Raw genomic sequence first — 23,734 nt, 5'->3', positions numbered from 1 at the left:
CTTCCCCACTACAGAGAGATCTTTGAGGATAGGAATGTCTTATTCATCTTTGTATCCCCAGCATCCTAGTTCAGAACCTGGGACAAGGTAGGCATTCAGGAAATGGCTTTGAATTCATTAACAAGTCTCCCCTACACAATTCCCAGGCAGTGCAAGGCTAAAACAAATGCTAGACTAGGACAATCAGGGAATCTGGCCCTTCATACTTTGAATCTCCTATCTCCTGCACAGTGGGACTCATTCATCTGCACTGTTTACTGCCTGTGCTATGGAGGTGCTGTGCTTTGGAAGCAAATGCCCTTAATTCCAACAGCAATGAAGCTTGATGTCTACAATTCAATTAAGATGAATAAGATCAGGAGAAGCTGGCTAAGAAAAATATTACTCAAAGCATATCATTCACCAACTGATTTATTTTCATAAGAAAAAATGAATAGAATGCAAGGTTTTCTACTCCATGACGGTTTGCAATCTCAAAATATGCCATGTAGAAAAGATTTTTTTTTCATTCAGTAAAAAACATAAGGCTTGTATATTGAAGCATGGTTTTATTTTCCTAGGTTTTATGTCTTAGGGACTGATTTCCCATTTTTCCTCAATGCAGACATTTATTTCCCTGTTTTCTTTAGGATTAATATTTCATTTTGATGTTTTAATGTTTTATAGTTATAACAAAGAAATTATACTCAACACTAAAGAAAGAAGTCTACTAAAGGAATTGGGCTTGCCACATTTAATAAAGTCATGACATAAAGACAAATGTCACTCAGTCTTGCTCACACTGGTGCTTCCACAGATTAATTTTCCCATAAATCTTTCTACTAGGCCAATATATAGATAAACTAAACTAAAATATGGATACGAATATCAAAAGATATTATTCTCATAATGAGAAAACCTAAAATCTGGCCCAGAAGTCATACGCATTAATGTGAAACTAAGGTCCACTCCTGTACCTCACAGTACATTGTTCTCTGAGATAATGCCATTCTGTTTGCAATATAAATATTTAAATTCAGTCCCAAAATACCTGTTACTTGCTTATAATTGATTATTCACATTTTATTTAAGTAACTAATGAATAATATCCAATCAATATTATTTAAGTAAATGAATGACACCTCACAAATAAATACTCTGCTTCCAAACCTGAGCTCAAATCAATATAAAGGATATGAAGAGGGTTTTATTATTTTAAAGCAGATTAAAAATTCCATTTGTGTTCTGCAGTTGTTATATGTTTCAGTTAACATTAAGACCCTTAACATAGGCTACCAAGCACTTACCATAAGTGTTTCCTTACATCAGTCTATAATCCTCATTCTTAAAAATCCTAATGCATGTATTACAATCCCGCTCATTTTATCAATAAAGAAAGTGAGTCTTGGAGAAGTTAAGCAACTTAACCAAAGCCACACACTAGTAAGTTATAGAACAGAGATCTGAATCCAGTTCCGATTCTAAACCTACACTCTTCACCACCACACTATATTACCACTAAGCATCTTATTTTATATCTCAAATATAGCTTTTACAACCATGTTTTAAGCACTTCTCAGGGTCAAAGTTAGCCCAGAAAAAATATGATGGGAGGTTTACTTCAATATGGGAAAGTGGTTTTCCTTATTTACATCTTTCCATAAATCTGTTGTTTATGACCTCTTTAGGTAACAATTAGCTAATTTTCATTTTGCTCAGGGTAGAAAAATTATCTTCCCCGATGTTATTACAACACAATCCTTTATATTTATCATTCAACTCATTAGGAAGTCCTTTAATAGTCTCTGAAAATGGTGTGTATATCTAAACTAGAAGTAAGTCCACAAGGACTGGAGAGAGTGAGTAGCATGTATTTTGTCCCACCCTTAATGAATAGGAGAGTGGGATAAATAACATCAATAACATCTACCCACCAGTAATTCATATTCCAAACCTTTAATGAATCTGCTCTACTATTTATCAAAAGTCTGCTTAAATTATATAATTCCACAAAAGCTCAAAAGTAAGAAACATTACTTTATTCTGGATGAGGGGGCATAAGTCTAACCATAATCACATGAATCATGCCCATGCTACCAACCTGGTCAATATTGAGGCGAAGTGGCATCAATGATACCCTCAAGCAGCATTCCTGTGGTGACCTGCCAGACTCTGGGCGCACATGTAATGCTTTAATTGTCAACTATAAGACAAAAACAAAACATTTTTTTCCCAGTGAGATAAAATGACCTTATTCTCATGTTAATAAAGAAAAATCATTAATTCTATGTGAGTACAAAAAGTGATGAATTATCTACCCTCTTTTCCTTAAAAGTCTGAATCAAAAATTTTTGGAGCACAATCCCTTTTAAGAACCTAATGACAGAAATTGGGCTGCCTTTAGAGGAAAAATTGCAAATGAGTGATACTGTATTTGCAGGCTCAAAGGAGTCTACTGAGGCCCAGAAGCCAATGTACAGGCCCATCTTCCAAAGTCAACTTCTGTAAAGAACCTCTAAGGTCCTAAGCTTGTCAGTTCCAACTTGATAAGATTAAGCAACTTAAGCAAAGCCATCACTAGTAAGTTACAGAACTGAGATCTGAACCCAGGTCCAACTTTAAGCCCACACTCTTCACCACCACACTATATTTCCACTAAGCACCTTATTTTATAACTCAAATAAGGCTTTTAGAACCATGTTCTGGAACACTTTCACAATCCTAATTATTTTGTGCAGACTGCTATGGATTTCTGGTTTTCTTCAGATAGCAATATATTGGAATTATAGTTAATGGATTCTAGCAACAATATGCAAAATAATTTTTTGAACACAAAACTTTAAGTGACATATTTAAAAGGGATTTTCATATTAAAAAGAGAATACAACAACAAAAAGTAAGGCTTTAAATCTTACCATGTTGGAATGAGCTTTGCGAGGCATTTCTTTGCTGCAATACAAGTACAAAAATTTATTCATTTGTGATGTTGCCAGCCGATCCCGAATTTCAAGATCCTGAACAATGAACACCTGCCGAGAGACTGGCTGTTCTAAGAGGCTAGAATCGCATTCTGCTCTGCATGTGGGGTAGACTTCATGCTGAAATTTCACCTTAACAGACAAGGAGAAGGAATACAGAGTAACCTTTACTTTTATTTAAATTAGATTTTCTTTTTAAAATGCAAACAATCACTCATACTTTTCTTTGGATTCTATCTCAGCTTATAATTCCACTTTCAAAGAACTAAATGTTTCATTTGTTTACTTACTGATCTATGTGTACCCTACAATACACAGATAAGCTTTGTTAATATTTCTTAAATGATCTTAGTAAAATCCCTTACTCTTTTAATTTTTTACTCATTTATTTTGGTACCAGGGATCTGAGACAGGGTCTTAGTAAGTTGTTTAGGGCCTTGCTAAGTTGCTGAAAGTGACTTTGAACTTGTGATCCTCCTGCCACAGACTCCGGAGTTGCTGGGATTTAGAGGCCTGTACTACCCCACCCGCCCCCTTTTACCCTTTTCAAGCAAAATTAGAAAACCTAAAATTAAGATCTTGCATACCTATGAAACTGCATGAACAAATCAATAGAAGGAAAGTTCAGTTCCAAAAAGGAGCAAAGAATTGCCATCACTACAATATCTATACATCACCTATCCTAAATATGACACTTGGGGCATCCTGAACAGACTGACAGAGTTAAATTAAATGCATATAATGTCATTAGTGGTGTGGGTCCTATGGCCTTGAGAACTTCACAGAGCACCTGCCATATGCACTATCCAAAGGCAGGCCTTCCCAGACAGGTACTCTGGGGCAGCAGTTTATCATGTGCCTGCAAAAAGAATCACACTAAAAATTCATGTCTGTCAGACCCATTCAGTCAGCAGTGCTAGAGTGGGGCCCACAAATCCAGGCCTAAATAACCCACTAAGGGATTCTAAGGTCATTCAACTCTGAGAACCCAACTCCTGGAATAGCATGAGAGAAAAAAAAAAAAGCACCATGGGCTTCTTAGAACACCTGAGAAAGAAAGAAAAGGAAGCATTTTATAGGAGATCCTTGTACTTTTTCAATCCAAAGAGCTAGGACCTAAAGCTCAAGACCAATGAGGCTAGGGAAACCAAAGAAACACCACTAACACTCCTTTCATCTTAAGTGGACTTTTCCTTTCAAAATACCTCCTTACCTTGCTTAACTGTATTTCCATTAAAAAGTCAGGGTTTCTTCCTTTCCCTCCACATACTGTATTCCGTCCATGTCTTGTGGGTGTGTGAGAAGGAGAACTGTGAGGACTACTAAAAATGAAGAAAAAGAAAATAGTCTTTAAAAATAAAGAAATTTAATTAATAATATTAGAAAAATTAATAAGATGAAAAGAAAAATAAAATTACAGAATTATCAGAAAGTTGTCATAAATTATATTATTATAAATCAAAACCAGAGTAGTCATCTGCTTGCTAAATAGTCAGAATTAGAAAAATCTAATTATGGTGCTGGGTTCCATATCACAGGATTCACTTGGAAATGAGACCTCTTTAGAGCATTCTTATTACCTTAGAAAACTTTTTGGTCTAAGAACAAGTCCTGGAAATGCCAGAAAACAGAAAAGAACTATAATCAAGTCAGAAGTGTTTTAAAGTCACTTTTTAAGTACAAGAAGGTGAACTATTGTACCAAATGTCACTGCTCCTCGCACCCTGGGAAACTCTTTGCCCCACTGTCCGGGTACCCTCTGCCTAGTTCTCTTCTCCAGCTGCAGAACATTGCCTTTGTTTAGTAAGCGCTCAGTAAGCACTGGTGCCCTGCTCAGTACCCTCCTTCGTGCTGGGAGCTCAGGGAATGAACAGTTCCTGCCTCCTGACACACTCACTTCGCTGTTCTCCTTCAGTCCATGATTATCCCCTCCTTTGGAGCTGAAGAAAGAGCTGGGTCTTGCTCCTTTTTTAGAATGGGCATATAGTAAATACTTGAAATTCTTGCTGAAACTCATGTAAGTCAACATTAATTACAATACAAATAAGTTCACAAATGGGAAATGACACTTAAATACTAGTTTATTAACCCTTAAGATAAATTCTATATTTTTATATGAAAAGAATACACTGGCCTGATAAATAAACTTGCACAGAAATTAACTTACATGTAACTTTTAGCTGGAGAAGTAGGAGGAACTGTCCCAAAATCCTTGCCTCCGTAAAGATGCCACACAAGAGAAACTTCCTTAACAACATACCGAATTACAGGAATGGGAAAGTGTAATGGGGCTTTGCTGGTATCTGTCTTCTTAACAGGTAGGCTAAAATAGTTGTCTCTTATCACAATTGCATCATCAACCATGATTTTTATGACTGGCTCTTCTTCCTTCTCCTGAAATCAACAGTAACACAGACGCTCACCTCATTAGAAATGACTGGTTATGCTGCATATCTCAAGGGAATTTCATCAGTCTATATTCTTTTTCCTAATTTTGATATATAAAATAAGGTTATAATTCTGACATTAACCACTATGTAAGAGAGACTGCTTCATTAAGCATACAATGAACTATATTTCTGTTCTTTATAAATCACTCATGAAAATTTTTTTTAGTTTACAATTTGACTCTTACAACTTATTTCATAATATAAAAGTACAGATTTTATGTATAGGTTTGCACATGTATTTTATTCCTTCAGTTAAAGTCAATACTGCATTTCAAACCAAAACTTGACCAACTTCAAAATACTGAGCAAATTATCATGTTTCTAATAATTGGCTTATCCTGAGTTTGACTGCTTTGAGTTTTTAAATTTTAACCAGAAGGTTCTCAGAACTTAGTGAACAAATTCAGTCACCTACTAAGATACTACTGGGCAGTTTTGTGTGTTTGTGTTCCTCTCAATCAACCATTAGCATTCACACACATCTTGTCTTTCCCAGTTATACCAACCACTCTAGGCAGCACAACTTCTGTCATTTAATATTAATGCCCTTAACAGTCATCTAACTATATGATATTTGCAGTTCAATAATCTATATAGGAAATTTTGCAAAATATAGAGCAGTAGTCTCTGAGTCTGAGAGATGTGCCATAGAAATAATAAAGTACAACCACCATTAAAGTGAATTTAAATTGAAGTAATTCTGAACTGAACCATAAGAAGTAACAAAATCTAAACAATCTTCTTCAGGGACACTTTGGTCAATTTAACTTTTAACATTATTTTAAACCTCAATAATTCTGTTAATTTATTACCTGGATGGCTGCTTTTGGTGCAAAAAGAATGCAAAAATCATCGTTTTCAGTGGGCACACCTGACATTGCATCGCTAATCAAGTGGTGAGTGAATGAGGCGTAAGTGGGGCCAGGCTCTTGGGACACATTTCCACTCTCATCTGGGAACAGGAAAAGGTCCGAACAACATGGTTCTTGAATTTGAGATTTTTCATCCAAAACACCTAGATTAAAAAAAAAAAAAATACGTTTCGTATACTCTGAAAAAATACTAAACATCTTAACTATGTGTCAGATATACAGGTTGAATGTTTTCACCTGCAAAATCTCATTTATTTTTTACAATAACCCTATGAAACTGAGAATTAAGAACAGCTAAAGTAACTTGCCCCAAAACACCTCAGCAAGTGGCAGAAATACATCAAAAAGACTGTTTCATAAATGTATGGATACATACAAAGACTGTTTAATTCTCTAAAAAACAGCAAATGATAGTTTTCTAAGTAGAGATAGTTCCTCTCAGTTATATGGCATTAGAAAAGTTCAGGAATCCAGCAGCAGATTAATGCTGACTCGTTTTGCTTCAGCCAGAATTTCATTTTGACATTTCTGTCCTGTAGATGATATTCTGGAAGAAATTTCTTGGGCAATATTGCAGGAGGAAGAGAAATTGGTTACATCTAGCAGAGCCTTACCTAAAACTAGGAGATCTCTGCTTATGAATTGGGGAGGAAGAACAGTTACTAAGCATGTTTTAAGTATTGGAAGAGGAAAATGATTCCAAGCAACAAAAAGAAAGCTATTTCCTGGACACACTTTCTCCCCACTGGACACCTGTTCTCAGGAGCTCTCTCAATAGGAAGTTCACGGGATAACTTGTGCACAAAAACCTTATATGTATGAATATATTTTTATACATTTATACTACCTACATATTAGAGTCACTGATTGTTTCAACATTCATTCAAACCAAACACTGAGATGGGGCTAAGAACACAAAAATGTATAAAGTAACATTTTGGCTTCCAGAGGCTCACAGACGATGTATACATTTTGAAAAAATTCTCAACTTTCATGTGGTAGCACCTCTGAATTATGCAGTCTAAGTGTCCAGTGCTTAATGAAGAATCTTGTCTATTAAACTCACTCAGTATAAGAATGGGAGTGTGGCTCACACCTATAATTCCAACAACTCAGGAGACTAAGGCAGGAGGATTGCAAGTTTGAGGCCAGCCTTGGCAACTTAAGTGAGATCCTGGCTCAAAATATAAAATAAAAAGAGATAGGATATAGCTCAGTGGTAGAGCACCCCTGGGTTCAATCTCCAGACACCCTACCCAACACACACACAAATTGGTAAAGCCACTCAATAAATATTCATTAAATATGCCTTCCCATGTAATTAGACAGCTCTGTTCATTAAAAATAAGGTAGTACAAAGGAAGCCAGAATTCCCAGTTTACATCCTTAGTTCTAATTTATTCTAAATTAGAATGAAAGCTACATTTAATGCTAAACTTTTGTAACACCATAAAATATTTAAAAATTAAGATTTCACAATATGGGCTGGGGATGTATCTCAGTTGGAAGAGTGCTTGCCTTGCGTTCACAAGGCCCTGGGTTTGATCCCCCGCACCAAAAAAAAAAAAAAAAATTCACAATATACAGAAATAGTTATGTCCATCCAATTAGAAAAACTAGTTTTGAAATAGATGCTTTAAATATTTAAATGGTTCCGTTTGGTTCTCAAGGATTTCTAATCATCCAGTCCCTCCCTGCCTGTCCAATTTGACTATCCAGTTCTAAGAAGGGTGCTTTCATCTGCAGCAGCCTGGCAGCACCGAGGAGTCTAAAGCTCTCAATGCCTGTGTTCTGACACAGACCAGTCTATGGCCTTTCCAGGGTCACCTTCTCCTTCCTCACTACTTACCTAATTCCACCCAGTTTCCAAAGTCAACTCATCTCGTTTTCACTAGTGTCATGAAATCATTTCAATCTTTTCCAAATTACAGAATACAAATCACATTCTAAGGTATTTCCTTATGTCAATTTTCAGTCATTCCAAGAAGTAGCCTCAGTGTCCTGCCCATTTGTTTTCCTAGGCTATGAGCTACCAAAAAGAAAAAGTTTGTCACCCATTTCCTCTGTATCCTTCATGTCATCCTGGATACTGTTATTTATCTACTAGACATTCCACAAATACAAGCTAATTGGCTAATACATATATACCCAAACTTGGACAAGTCTTTTCTTCAGTAAGTTACTTACTGAAGAATTTCTGAGAACACAAATAATCTAAGACACTACAATATCAGTGCTCCCAGGGAAAAAGTCCTGGTCTTACCATTAGCCTGTGGCTTTATTGATGAAGTGGTCTGCTGCATGTCGACTTCCTCCATAGCATCACTCATCAGATCCCGTAAAACCTGCTGATCTGCTTCAGGAAGCACAGGACCACGTGAGGATGATCCACCAGAGGAACCTACCTATAGCCAAAAAGTTTAATTAAAAATAGCCAAAGATGGGCATCATGGCATGTGCCTATAGACCTAGCTACTTTGGAGGCTGAGGCAGGAGCACTGCTTGAGCTCAGGAGTAAAAGGCCTATGAACTGCCATTTAATAGGACAACACAGCAAAATCTGTCTAAAAAAAAAAAAAAAAATTGAAATTAAAAATAGCTGAAAGTACTCTTTAAGAAACTCCTTATATTTATTTTATCTTAGAAATGTGTTACATTTTACAGAAACACCAGAAATGGAACCATACTCATTTTTCTAAATTCTGCCCAGTAGCTATTTACATTTTCATTTTTAGTTTTTAGTACTACCATACAACCCTAACAACTACTGCAAACAAGAATGACTGACTGTGAACTGGGATCTTGCAGAGACAATGCATGAGAAGACAGCCCAGATGCCAACACAATACTGCTGTGAAGCTGGGAAAGGGCATTACTAGCAAGTTTGATTTGACAAATCTGACAGACTGTGATGACTTTCACTTTTGCAGACAAAGCAACTGCAGGTCAAAGCCTCCTTTCTTGGACTCCCAAGGACAGGAAGCGGCATACACATATACGGGAGGAAAAAATCTACTAAGTAGTGATTCACAGGGCTCAACTTCAGTACTGCTACTTCACCACTTTGGTTAGTAAACTGTGGTATCATTAAATCCAAGTCATACTTTTTAAAATGGAAAATACAAATTGAAAGAATTAATATTTAATTTTTAATAAATGGGAGAATGTTTTTAAAGAGAACAAATAGTAGAGAGGGAGTGTCATAAATCACCTTATTACCAGTGATAATGCAGAAGGAGCAAGGAGTCACACACAGAAGGATAACTTATGAAGTGTAAGATATCCTCAACAAAAGATAAAGCAATGCCAGTAGGACCAGAGTTCATAGCAGAGGCACCCACCCCAGGGACTGAGGATCTATCTTGCTCACAGAAGAGGCTATGAAAAGAATGGCCCTGACAAAATAAAAGCGCTTAACAAAGAGGAGAGTGTTTAAATTGGTCAGAAATGTGACACCTGAGACATAAGACAGCACTAAACTTGGAACAAAAACATCTGAGTTTGTTGCTGTTTCTCCAACTAATCATCTACACAACAGAGGTGATGATCTTTGACCTCTCCTCTGACAGATTTGTCAGGAAGGGAAAAGGAACTCTATGAGAAAGCACACTGAATGCTAAGTAGCACTACCTAGAACCCAGAGGGAAGCCACTCTTACAGAACTAAGTCTGACAACATGAACATCTACCATCAAGCTTCTCAGAGCATGTTTTATTTTCGATTTGCAGAGAACAATTCTTACATTAATGTTTTCAGTCTTCCCTGAGAATAGATGAAAATAACCAAAGACTAGAAAAAAGTATTAGTTGAGAAGATTAATATTCTGAAACAAAGACAACCAAACAGCAGAATGCTTTCTAAAAGATCCAGAAAATCACCTTCCCAGACCCCGTTTCTTAGATTGTAAAGAATGGACAGTTAACTTTTCAAAGCTTCTTTCCTACCCGATTGTCATGAAGACAATGACATAAGCCTGTCACTCATGTGGCAGGGTTGGGGGAGTAACGTTGTTGACTGTACCTTGGACTTCCTCTGAGGGCCTCCAGGCTTCCTTTCTGCCTTGCCAGGTGCATGTAAGTCACCATAGCTTGCAATGTACTGAATGAGATTCATCAAAGCAGCACAGGAGTCTGAGCAAGTCCTGATGTGGACAACATCACTCGAACAGTGCAACTCAAAGCGGGGCTCAGTCTAGACAAGACATGGAAGAAAAGGACAAAATGTCTTCCAAACAAGAGACACAACTTCCTTTTGGGCACACACTTACTTTAAATATGTGAACATCTGTCATAAGAAAAATGTACTTGTATTAACCTAATCTTGATTTTTAAATATTTTATCTATTTTTGATCAAAATTAGGTAAGTGGAAAAGTAATTTTAGAGTACAATTTTTTTATCTCTCAAAAAATCAGTACTTCAATAAAAATTTCCATATCTTATGAACTTACTTGCTCTCTGTCAGAATCAGACTTCACTGCAGTTATGGTTAATTCTAAAAGCCCCATATCCATCACACGAACATAATCTAAAAATTTTTAAAGAAATAAAATGTCTGAGTAGAGCTTTCAAAAAATGTTTATCCAACATACACCAAAAATTGAACACTTCTTTAAAATTCATTGCAAATAATACTATAAATATTGAAATGTGACAAATATAGTTTCATCCTACAAATTCATAATTTTCATCCTGCAATTCATTTTAATTTAGTGAGAAACTATCTTATATTAAATAATTGGAGTATATATAATTTTGATGTACATGCTAATCTTTTAAGAACTTATACTATCAAGCTAGAAAACCAATAACTGAAAAACTGAATATATACACCATATGATCACTATATGTTTAAAGATCCTTTAATAAGATCCTTAGTTTACTAGCATTACTCCAGAGTTAAAATGCTTTAATATAATCACACACAAAACAAAGAAGCTTAAATCTATTCTAGATGGTTTTATTTAACTCTTACCTCTACTCAAATTTACAGTGACAGTGTTACATTTGTCAGACAGATGTAAAGCAGCCTCATCCATGATTATTCTGAGAAAAAAAGATAAAACCAATGTTTGAAAAACTAAGCTTTGAATCTATCTCAGAATTACTCTACACATAACTGCACCATTCTTTCTAATAAAACATATCAAAATTACATACAATTTCTAATGTTACCTAACTTTTTTTAAAACTCACTGTTGATAAGTTCTAGAAATATTTATGTGGTATAAAAAAAATTAATCATTTGCTCAAATTCTAAATTTTTAGTGGTTTTTTTAATAGATGCTCAAATTCACAAGGCTTAAGTAACAAAGATAAAGTATATCAAGTATTGAGAAGTTTATCCCATATTCTAAAAGCAAACTAAAACTACCAAAGATTAATTTCTTTCCTAAAAATAAAATACAATAATGAAAAGAGTAGACAGATAGGGCAGGTCACTTGAGAAAGAAAATTTGAGTAAGCTAGACAAAAAGATATGACTACTTGTAGAATGCTGATTTTAACAAAGGATCGATGAAATGTATCCACCAGCTAACATGTTCTGAACAGTCAGGTTCAGTATACAATGAAGTTCACACAGGTACCTGAGAGTAGAAGACGACTTATCCAGTGCAACACTACTAGAAATGCTGAATGTTTCAACTGTAAGAAGAGATCGGATTGGCAAATAAAGGGGCCTAGTATCAAAAAGAAATAATAGAATGTTAATTTAATGCAACAGAAACTCTCTTTAAAAAATATTTTGAGCTAGGTGCAGTGGTGCACACCTACAATCCCAGCAACTGGGGAAGCAGAGGTAGGAGGGTCACAAGTTCTAGGCCATCCTCTGCAACTTAGCAAAGCCCTATCTAAAATAAAAAATAAAAAGGGTTGAGTGTATATAGCTCAGTGGTAAAGCTCCCCTGGGTTCAAACCCTAGTACTAACAACAACAAAAAAATGAACCTTAATTCAATAAATTATGTATTTTTCAAAACTAAATACACATTTTAAATTAAATTTTATTCTGTTCCATTTGTGAATTTACCTGTAATCAAGTGCACAGCTCCAAAGGTGAACATGAAAAGTTGTAAATGAAGTTGGAGGATTATACCCCAAAACAGGTTCATCAGCAATATTCAAGAAATATAAAATCTATAATCACAAAAGTATAAAATACCCTGCTTTAGAAGATAAAAAGGTTTTGATATAATATACTTAATGGATGTAAAACCGAAGTATCTCACAGAAAAAGCATTTACAATGAAATTGATAATGCTAAAGAAAAAAAAATCATTTTGAAGGAATTAATTTCATAAACTACTTGTATATGTGCAAGCATAGACACAAGTAATTATGAAAGATAATAGATGTGCTAATTTGACCATATTAAGCATTTCAAAATATACATATGTACATATATATGTGCATATATAAAATGTAAATGAATTTTATAGAATTGACATTTTTTAATTATGTAAATGAACTTCACATTTAAGCTTTGGTCCCTTCCCTAAGATAATTTCATTAAGTATGCACTAATATTCCAGAATACAAAAGAAATCCAAACTACAAAACACTTCTGGTTCCAGGCATTTCAGATAAGGGATTTACATGGATTTTTGTTGTTAAGTTATAGAAGTGATAGATTGAAATATATCTACCTATACAGAGAAAGAATAGAGAGACAGAGATAGATATCACTCTATACAAACACACACAAACAAAACACATGCTTTACATCTTAAATATATACAACTAAAAATATTTTTAAAGTACTTGAAAAATCAGAATTTGAAATGAAAAGTCCCATCCAACATCTATACTGCTACAGAAAACTCAGAAAATCACATCTTATGAAATTAACAACAAAGTATGAATATAATTTCACATTATTTTTCTTTTAAACAATTCTTGAAAAAATAAAGTCTGCTACAGACCACTTTATAAATAACCCACTGTGGTGGTGGTGGTGGGGGGGGTTCTGTACAACTCATTGTTGAAGGAGGATTTCTTTCCTTAATTAGTTATCTCTAGCTCAGTCTAAAAATTGGGCCCTTTCACCAAAATCCTCCTGCCTCAGCTCCTGAGTAGCTGAGCTTACAGGCATGCAGCACCAGGCCTAGCTGATAATGTCCCATTTCATAATGTCTGCTTCATGATAACTACTGAGCTGCACGTTTCTCTCTTGTGAACTTTTCCATGTGCAGTATATGTCATATAAATGTTAAAATAAACTGATGCACAATAGTTCTCTTACCTGCTCATGCCAGCTAAGCCCAGAAGGAAGCATTCTGTGCTGCAGAGTGGCTCCTTTTAGTCCTACAGCAATGAGAAATTCCTATACAGAACAATATAAAGAATCACATGTACTGCTTATAGAATCCTATTATAGTTCAAAAATTTTTTTCAAGAAAATAAATGTGTTGCCTTTTACATAATCATTCTTTGTTGGTATAAAAGCAGAAAACACACACCTTTGTATTAGACTCTGATTTATCAGACAATATTTTAACTGCAACCGAGAGCATATTCAAATTGTCTCCTCCAACACCATCTGAAGCAGCTCTACTGAGGCCATCTTCTTCAGAAGAATAAATAGTAGGCTCCAACCAATGAGGGCGCGTTGAACAGGGAAGTCGTGTTTCTGTAGGAAGAACTGCTCCATCTACTATGCCTAGATCCCCATTGAGGTGAAAACATTAAGAAAACAATTAAAAATTAATTTTTTTCTATAACTATTTTGACTCCCATAACTCAAAACAAAATCCATGTACAGCCAAATATCCTTTTTCTAAAATACCTAGAACCAAAAAAGTGTTTTGGAGTTCAGAATTTTTTGGATTTTGGAATATCTGCATATACCTAATGAGATTATCTTGGGGAGAGAATCAAAGCCTAAACGTGAAATTCATTTACAACCTCAAACAAATAGCCTGAAAGTAATTTTATACGTTTTTAGTCTGCATGCATTTTGACTGTAATCCACCATGAGTTCAGGGTATAATTTGCCACTGTGGTATCAGATGAGCACTAAAACAGTTTCAGACTTGGGAGCATTTCAAATTTAGAGTTTTCAGATTAGAAATGTTCAACCTATACTTCCACTGAATGTAACACAATCCTGGTAGCACAACAACCACAAAACAGCTTGGCATTAATAATCCATTACTCTTTATTTATACTGTTATGTCTGACAGTACACAACTACAAATATTTTAAAAAATAAACAAATCTAGATTCAAAAATGCTAAGAAAATATAAATAGGAAAATCTCATAAACATCAAAAATATGCAAGTAGCTCATGTCTATTCACAGGACACTGCTCGAAAAGTGGTTAAGTATTTTTATCTGAAACCAAAAGGAAATAAAGAATATAAAGTCCTATCAACTGATAAACAGACAAATAAGATGTGGTATATTCATACAATGGAATATTACTCAGCAATAAAAAGGAATGAAGAAGTGATATGACCTAGATAACCCTTGAAAACATCATGTCAAAAGAAAAAAAGACTATATATTTTACTCTTTTGTTCACAAAAAAAAAAAAAGCCTCTCAGAATATGCAAATCTATGGAAAGAGAGAGAATAGATTAATGGTTGCTTGGGGGCAGTAAAAGTGAGGGTCACAACTAAAGTATATGGATTTTTTTTTTTTTTTTTTTTTTTGGTACTAAGGACTGAAGCAGGAGTGTTTTACCACTGAATTACACCTCCAGCCCTTTTTTATTTTGAAACAAGGTCTCCCTATGTTGCTAAAATTGGCCTCCGACTTGTGATCCCTGGTGGCTCAGCCCTCCGAGTCACTGGGATTACAGGCATGTGCCACCACACCCAGCTGGCATTTCTATTTAGGGTGATGAAAATGTTCCAAAAACTTAAGTCTGGTGATTGACTGCCCAACTCTGTGAGATACTAAAAATCACTGATATGTGCACTTTAAATGAACTATATGATATGTGAATTATAACTTAATAAAACTTTTTTTAAAAAAACCTTCTAATTTATAATAAGTATTACTTTAACAGTGGAATCTGAATTCCACACAGAAAATAATTTCTAATAGCAAAGTTCTATTCCCAATTGACTTTCTTTTAAATGAGAAATACAAACATGTTCAAACAGAAATGAACAAAACACACAATTGTCCTACCTTTGTGGTACAGACTGAAACTGCTAGAATGAAGGCAAATGTAGTGCTTGTCATCAAAACCTTCATATTTTGTTACACAAAATAATGATCCATTATTGAACTCTAACCAAAATTCACCATGCTGGTTTTCCAGTAGGTCTCCATTATCTTGCTAATAAAAAGATCACAAAAGCACAGAAGTTATTATTTTATTTCAGTGCTGAAGAGCAGACCCACGACCTCACACATGCTAGGCATGTGCTCACCACTGGAGCTACATTCCCCACCCCTAAAAGTCATGATTTAAATGTGGAAAAGTCAGAATGTCCCTCAGGATACTCTTTCTTAATTCAGCTCAGGAAAATCTCCCACACTGTAGTAAAATAATCTAATTCTTGAACCATTAAGTGTGGTGGTATTAACACCTGAATGATTTAAATACTCCTAGGTACGACCTCTTCTGCCAAATAAATCACTGTACTTCACCCTTCTTTAAAACAGATCAGTTACCACTCTTGGGAGCAGAATTAGCCAAAGTATGGTCAGCAATGAAAGCTGAATTCCAAACCAAAAGGTGCTGTCCCCATGGTATGCCTCAGAACACTGGACTCCTCAGGCACTGAAGCCATTTCAACCCATCTGAATCAGTGGGTATATATCATGTTAGATTTCTTTAAAATAAGACACATTTGAAAAAACACTTTGTATTTATAAACCATACCTTTACATCTGTGAACACTGCCATTAATCCATGATTAATATTCAGAAGAACTGAGAGAAAACTCTGAGAATTCTTATTCTGAGAGTCTAATTTTTTTTTCCTACGAGAACGATAGTTGGGATCAACAGTAGAAAAATACTGCAAAGTCTCTTCTTCAGATCCACTTTCTTCATCTATGAGGGGGAAAAAAATACTGTTACATGGTTCTAACAGCTTATTAAAATAAAAATAGCAACTTATCACAGGAAGATTTTGTATATATAACCTGTTTATTTTTTACAAAAAATATAAAATTGAAATAAAATAGTATCTTCTATGTTTTTCTCTTTAACTCTGAACTTCAATGTGTATACTATTCCTCTAAAGAAAATATATTCAAGTGATCATAATATTCAATATATAGATCAGAAATGGGGAAATATTCTTATAAATTACTAAAGAAATTATAATATAGTACTAATATAAACACAAAGAAACATTTTAAAATCCACAATCTAAAAACTACTATTTTGTTAATTATAAACTAAGTATTTTAATTCAGAACAAATTTAAAATATATTACCATAGTGAACTGTAGATTTAAATGGACTAAAACTATCTTTGTTGAAGGTGTTAATCAGTTGACTGGCTACTGAAAGCCCAATACCATAGGAAATATTTTCAAATGTCTCCACTGGTGAAGGAGCTGTGGGCTCCCACAGCAGCAAGTCATTAAAGATCCTATAAAGACAAAAGTTCAAAAATAAATATATAACTCCTAATTTAATGGAAGACAAACTAAAGAATATTCTTTTAAGATATATATCACATGATCAATAATTTTTAATATGGTGAAATGGAAATTTGATCCTATGAAAGAATTTTTTAAACATTTATGTTCGATGGGAAAACAACTGCTATGGCTACCATGCTGAACAGTGAGAAAGGAATCTACACAGTAGATACCTAATTAGCTAGGTGCCTAGCTTTACCTGTGTTATATACTCAAATTACAAACTCATACATTTAAATGTACTTTAAAGAGGAAAGCTAATTAAAAATAAAAGCCTGGGGCTGGGGATGTGGCTCAAGTGGTAGCGCGCTCGCCTGGCATGCGTGCGGCCCGGGTTCGATTCTCAGCACCACATACAAAGATGTTGTGTCTGCTGAAAACTAAAAAATAAATATTAAAAAATTCTCTCTCTCTCTCTCCCCATCTCTCACTCTCTCTTTAAAATAAATAAATAAATAAATAAAAAATAAAAGCCCACAAAGAACAAAACGAAAACAGCTTCCACATGAGAGCACTTTGTAAACTACCCACTCATGCAGTCTCGTTTGATCCCACCTATCCTGGGGAGCAGCCAGGGAGAACTGCTATTCTTACTTAACAACTGAGGAAATTGCCTCACCAGGGTATGTGACCTGCAAAATCACACAGCCACTTAGTGGAAGAACTGGAACGAGGGTCCAGACTTCTTCCAACTCCCAGTATGTATATATATGTATGTACGTATGTGTGTGTGTATGTATGTATGTAACTTCACTAGAAAGAATGTATGAGATGAAGACCACATGTATCAGGGAGGAGAGGAAAATATTACTGGCTAGCCAGAAGAGCCCAACCAAATACTGACCCATGGGGTCACAGCTGGGCTACCCTCGTATCCTATCTTTTCCAAAGAAATACTGGTCACTACTCAGATGCCCTCTGTACTAGACTCTACCCCTCACTCTCTAAGCTTTCAAGAAAACTCAAACTTTACAAAGTTCTCCAAGAAGTCTATGTGAGATCTGGACCCAGAGCACAACCTCCATGCATACCTATTTCAATCTCAACCTTTCACCTTCTCCTTTTCCCTACCCTAGACTGCTAGCCTGCCCTGCTAGAGGGACTTGCATCTAATCATCTCTCCCTGTGCCTAGCACAGTGGCATCATGCAGCAGGCAGCAACAACTGAGGAGGAAAGGACAACTAGACAGCTCATGTGGAAGGACTGCCAAAGCACAGACTCATCATAAAGCAAGGTGCCAAGTGATGAGGTGGCCCTGCCCTTCCAGTGAGAAGACTCTTCCCAGGCCAATGGCTGAGCTTGTGGAGCCCTAGAAGTATAAAGCAGGACTGAGCACTGTGACTCTTTCCCCACCTGAAAAACCCGAAGCATCACTGTTAAAGATACCAGGTATACAGGACAGAAGGATGTCACATCTCAGTCACTGACAGCTATGCCTCAAAACACTGTGTGCAAATGTGGCTTACTTCTTCTGGGGCATATTACAGGACAAAGAAACAAAGGTTTATAAATCCAGATTTTGGTCTGAATTCCTATGCATATGAATGATGAAAGTATAAAATGAAGAATTTTCCCAGGAAATGCTCTCCCTTTACCTTACTGCTTACAAGCATTCTTTCTATTGGTAGGCTACATGGAAACTATTACTTTAAATAAAACCTGGAGTCTGTGGCATACGCCCTATACAAGTAAGTTGCATATTTTACTGTTTTCCTTATTTATATTTGGATCTAAACAGTCTTGACACCATTAATACTATAAAACATTGGATAATGCTTCTAATATAAAGAAAGAAAAGAATGTTTAAGATATTTAAGGATATAACCACCACATTTCTGTGTCTGTCAGCTTGAAATATAACAGATACTCAATATTTGATTTAATGAAACCAGTCATATTTATTTTTTATTTTCTATTTAAAGGATTTTTTACATAGAAAAAATACTATAACCAAAACTATCTTCAAAGAGTCATTCAACTGAGACCCAAAAGGAATAAACAACATTTTAATATTTTAAATGAATAAAATAAAGGCAGAGTTGGTTACTGGTTATAATCCCTGCTCAAAAAAATATATTTCTTTATAAAAGATAGAAAAGTATCATTGAAACATTTAATAAAACTTGATGAAAATGAGATGGCAGTGTATATAAATATCAACTTCCTGGTTTAGATGCATGAGTTGTGACATGTAAAATGTCCTTGTTTGTGGTAAGTTTATATTCAAGTACTCAAGGCTAAAGGGGAATTAGTCAACAACTTACTCTTAAATGGTGAGGGAAGAGGAAGCAATTTGTGCTGTATTGCAAACTTTCAGTCTGAGAACATTTGAAAAAATTTTAAATTATACTATTTTGAAAATACAAAGCCAATTAAGGGTCAAAGAATTAACACCCTGAGGAAATTAGACATGAAATTACATGATGTACAGAGAGAGGGGGGCATTTCAGCATTCACGTGATTCCAGGGACCTGAGAGAGCGAGTAGGCAGAATAAGAAAGAACAGACACTCTCCTCTGCAGGCCCATTTAGTTCACAACCCTGATTAACAAGAGGCTCTAGTTCTTTGACTTAAGCGGTCAACTTTCACTGATGGCAGCAGTGAACTGCTGCTGCCATCAATGAAGTTACGTATTTTACATATATTCATCTAGGGTCAACTGCATCTGGCCTCAAATCTATTTATATTTGTTACCATAAGCACAGTTTAACACTACATGCTAAATGATTAATTTCAAGTAACATTTTGAGGAGAAAAAAGTCTTAAAAATCTATAAGGATTCTGCATTTAGTTGACCTTGAAAATATTTTTTTCCACTCTAAAGAAAGAAGAACTAGCTGGGTGCAGTGACACAAACCTATGATCCCAGCTACTCAGGGGTCTGAAACACAGAAGGATCACAAGTTCAAGGCCAGCCTGGGCAACTTATTAAGGCCCTGTCTCAAATATAAGATATTTTTTTAAATGGGCTAGGGATGTAGCTGCTCAGTGGTAAAGCACTCCGGGTTCAATCCCCAGCACCCCACCACCACACACACACACACACAAATTAGAACTAATAAACTGTACACAATGCCTTCTGGGTATACTTTATGCAAAAAAGACAAGGTGGAACTGTAATCAGTGACTTATATTCAAAGAAAAAAACCTTGTTCTATATTTCAAAAGGAACAGAGCCACACACAGTGGCCCTCGCCTATAGTCTCAGCTAATTGGGAGACCAAGGCAAGAGGATCACTTGAACCCAGGAGTTCGGAGCCATCCTGAGCAACCTAGTGATACTCTCTCTCAAGAAGGAGTAAATAAATATACCCTTATAAAGTGCACTTTTATAGTATGCATTACTATTCTAAATCTCCTGGTTTAATTGACAATAATCTGCTCAATCAATGCAGAGAGAGCAGGGTCAAGCCCTCTTGTCTTCCCAGTGAGCCTTGAACAAGTTGTTCATGACCCTTAGTCTCAACCATATGCATGTATCCATGACAAGTAGATATCCCTCAACTATATCTAAAGGGAGGAGCCTAGAGATCATGGTTTCCAAACTTCAGATTATAGGTCATCAAACTCCTCCTCTAACATGAATTTATAAATTACATGCTATTTTTAAAATAGTTTTAGTTGTAGAGGACATGATACCTTTATCTTTTCTTTTTTAAAATATTTATTTTTTAATTGTAGTTGGACATAATACCTTTGTTTTACTTATTTATTTTAACATGGTGCTGAGGATTGAACCCAGGGCCCTGTACATGCTAGTCGAGTGCTCTACCACTGAGCCACAACCCCAGCCCCTAATATCTTCTTATGTGGTGCTAACGATCAAACCCAGGGACTCACGTGTGCTAGGCAAGCACTCTATCACTAAGCCACAACACCAAACATGTGCTGCTATTTCTAATGTGTATTACAAAACAAATATAAAAAATATAAATTTGAAAAGTAGTTTTTAGAAAATAGGGGTATGCCAGGGATTAAATTCAGGGCCTCCTACATGCTAGGCAAGTTCTTTACCACTGAACTACATCCCCAGCCCCTTTTTTTATTTTATTTTGAGACAAGGTCTTGCTAAGTTTCCCAGGCTGGCCTAGAATTTGTAATCCTCCAGTCTCAGCCTCCCAAGCAGCTAGGATTCCTGTAATCCTAGCTGAGTTGTTTTCAGAATTAAAGTGCTAACCTTTTCTTCCTATATTCCTGTGGACTGTCCTGTGACTCTCACTGTCAAGACCACTGAACTAGCGTGGACCCATCCTGGGACTAACTATATGATTCTAAGACAACAGCTAATGACAACCAGTAAAAATACCTAGAGTTTATTATTCTCAGTTAAGAAATAAAGGGCCAAGATATCTGATGCTAAGTAAACCTACATCAGAAACAACAACTGGGAGCTTCTGAAGATTCATGGAAATCACAATAAATTGTTTAGTACATGTGGGAAGCTACTAATTATAAGCACCAAGAGCTTCTTTTTCAAGAATCACACGACCACCTTTCAGTTATGTTATACAAGAAAGCCCTTCTGTGGGTAGGAATTAGACCACTACTACTAAGTGCTTACCATGTCTCAGACACTATTCTCAGAATCCAAGTATTACATCACTTAAATCCCCTTCATAGCCTTTGGGTCAAGCAAGTATGTAGTATTATCTCCACTTCACAGATGGAGAAACTGAGGCTTATGAAAGCTGGGCAAATTGTTCAAAGTCATTAGAGTCTGTAACCTAGAATTCCACTTATTTCAAAATATTTGCCTAGTATATATATTGAGGAGCATTTAAATACAATAAAAATAAATTGCTGTACACAAGTACATAAGTTGCTTAAAATCAAATGCCTTTTTGAATTTTGAGAAGACATGCTTCAGAATTCTGATTCTATGTCCATATCCATTGTCCCTTGACAAAAGAATCTCTTAACACTTTTTACATCCCTGTACATGTAGAAAAACGTAGCATTTGCAGTAAGCTGACAGGGGCAACCAGTCTACCTGAGGGCTGAGAGAATCAGCATCTAACATACCAGCAGCCCAGACACCAGAACCTACTAACTGGGAAAATCAGCTATGACAACAGCACATCATAATGATAATAGTTCTACGGTCACCATAAACACATACAATGTACACTGGGATGGCAAATAATATTAAAGGAAAAAAAAAAGGAAAGGGAGAAACAGGAGCAGTTAGGCAGACAATCTGATTCCAAGGATCAAACTAAATATGTTTTTAAACTCACCTATTATAAAGTCTCTCATAAAAGCTCTTATTAGGTAATGTTACATGAATATTCGGTAACATTAGTTCCAACACATAGTGAGAATTGCTGATTGCTTTATCCTGAAACTCCACCATTTCTACAGGGTCTCCTGGCATCACCATCTAAAACATAATTTTACACACACATACAAAAAAAGCAAATAACTACTTTACGTTTAAAATAGTTGTAACATTTTCTTAACGTATCATAGCATTTAGTACATGAGCAATAAACAAACATAACAGGGGAGAAGGAAAAACAAGACAATGTTGGAGTTAAAAACCTAATTTAAAAAAAGTATTCAAAGTATTTTTTTTGTTCTTTTAATAAATGAGTTCAATGCAATGAACATTCCTCTTAGCACTGCCTTCAGTGTCCCAGAGATTTTGATACGTTGTATCAGTGTTCTCATTTACCTCTAAGAATTTTTTATCTCCTCCCTGATGTCTTCTGCTATCCATTGTTGATTCAATAATATATTATTTGGCCTCCAGGTATTAGAGTAGCTTCTATTATTCATTATCACTGATTTCTAATTTCATTGTATTATGATCTGATAGAACACAGGGTAGTATCCTTTTTTTGTATTTGCTGAGAGCTGCTTTGTGGCATAATACATGGTCTATTTTAGGGAAGGATCCATGTGCTGCTGGAAAGGAGTATTTGCTTGATAATGGATGAAATACTCTATATATGTCTATTAAATCTAAATCATTTATTATATTACTTAGCTCTATAGTTTGTTTAGTTTTTGTTTGGAAGATCTATCCGGTGGTGAGAAAAGTGTGTTAGAATCACCCAGTATTATTGTGTTGTGTTCTATTTGATTCTTGATATTGAGAAGGGTTTGTTTGATGTACAAAGATCCTCCATTGTTTAGGGCATAAATGTTTACTATTGTTATAGCTTGTTGATGTATGATTCCCTTAAGCAATATAAAATATCCTTCTTTATTACCTTCTAACTTTGGTTTGAAGTCCACTTTATCTGATATAAAGATAGAAAACCCTGCTTATTTATAAAGTCCATGTGAGTGATGTATTTTTCCCCAACTTTTCATCTTTAGTCTCTGGATGTCTTTTCCTAGGAGGTGAGTCTCTTGAAGACAGCATATTATTGAGTCCTTTTTTTTTTTTTTTTAAATCCAATCCACCAGTCTATGTCTTTTGATTGGTGAGTTTAGGCCATTGACATTCAGAGTTATTACTGAGATATGATTTGTATTCCTGGTCATTTTGGAACATCATGCTAAGTGAGATAAGCCAATCACACACACACAAAAAAAAGAATGTTTTCTCTGATAAGAGATGCTGATCCATGTGGGGTTTGGGGGTGGTAGGAAAGAATGAAGGAACTTTGGATTATGCAGAGGGAAGTGAGGGGAGGGGTGGGGTTGTGGGGATGGGAAAGACGGTAGAATGAGATAGACATTACTGCCTTACATACATGGATGATTACACTACTGGTATGACTCAGCAATATGAAGAGACAGCCAGAGGAATGAGAAGTTGTGCTCCATTTGTGTACAATGTTTCAAAATGCATTCTACTACCATAGACAACTAATTAGAATTAAAAAAAAAAAAA

At 35.5% G+C, this 23,734-nt stretch overlaps 1 protein-coding gene across 4 annotated transcripts in view; it reads right to left on the bottom strand.

The window, feature by feature from the left end:
- Atg2b (autophagy related 2B) overlaps positions 1-23,734 on the bottom strand; it is a 66,369-nt gene that overhangs the window by 12,037 nt on the left and 30,598 nt on the right. For 3 of the 4 annotated variants that reach the window (XM_076849689.2, XM_076849690.2, XM_076849692.1), the window contains 17 exons: positions 22,128-22,270; positions 16,679-16,836; positions 16,117-16,289; positions 15,417-15,567; positions 13,737-13,936; positions 13,520-13,600; positions 12,308-12,414; positions 11,866-11,958; positions 11,253-11,323; positions 10,729-10,805; positions 10,300-10,470; positions 8,543-8,684; positions 6,220-6,422; positions 5,125-5,351; positions 4,171-4,279; positions 2,895-3,122; positions 2,081-2,182 (listed from right to left, as the gene is read on the bottom strand). In XM_076849689.2, coding sequence (XP_076705804.1) covers positions 2,081-2,182; positions 2,895-3,122; positions 4,171-4,279; positions 5,125-5,351; positions 6,220-6,422; positions 8,543-8,684; positions 10,300-10,470; positions 10,729-10,805; positions 11,253-11,323; positions 11,866-11,958; positions 12,308-12,414; positions 13,520-13,600; positions 13,737-13,936; positions 15,417-15,567; positions 16,117-16,289; positions 16,679-16,836; positions 22,128-22,270 — 2,436 coding nt within the window. The remainder of the gene's footprint in view (positions 1-2,080; positions 2,183-2,894; positions 3,123-4,170; positions 4,280-5,124; positions 5,352-6,219; positions 6,423-8,542; positions 8,685-10,299; positions 10,471-10,728; positions 10,806-11,252; positions 11,324-11,865; positions 11,959-12,307; positions 12,415-13,519; positions 13,601-13,736; positions 13,937-15,416; positions 15,568-16,116; positions 16,290-16,678; positions 16,837-22,127; positions 22,271-23,734) is intronic. The other variant, XM_076849691.2, reaches the window with a different exon arrangement.

The sequence above is a fragment of the Callospermophilus lateralis genome, chromosome 3, assembly GCF_048772815.1.
Source record: "Callospermophilus lateralis isolate mCalLat2 chromosome 3, mCalLat2.hap1, whole genome shotgun sequence".
NCBI classification, from domain to species: Eukaryota; Metazoa; Chordata; class Mammalia; order Rodentia; family Sciuridae; genus Callospermophilus; species Callospermophilus lateralis.
This window is presented reverse-complemented; position numbering and strand designations above follow the sequence as displayed.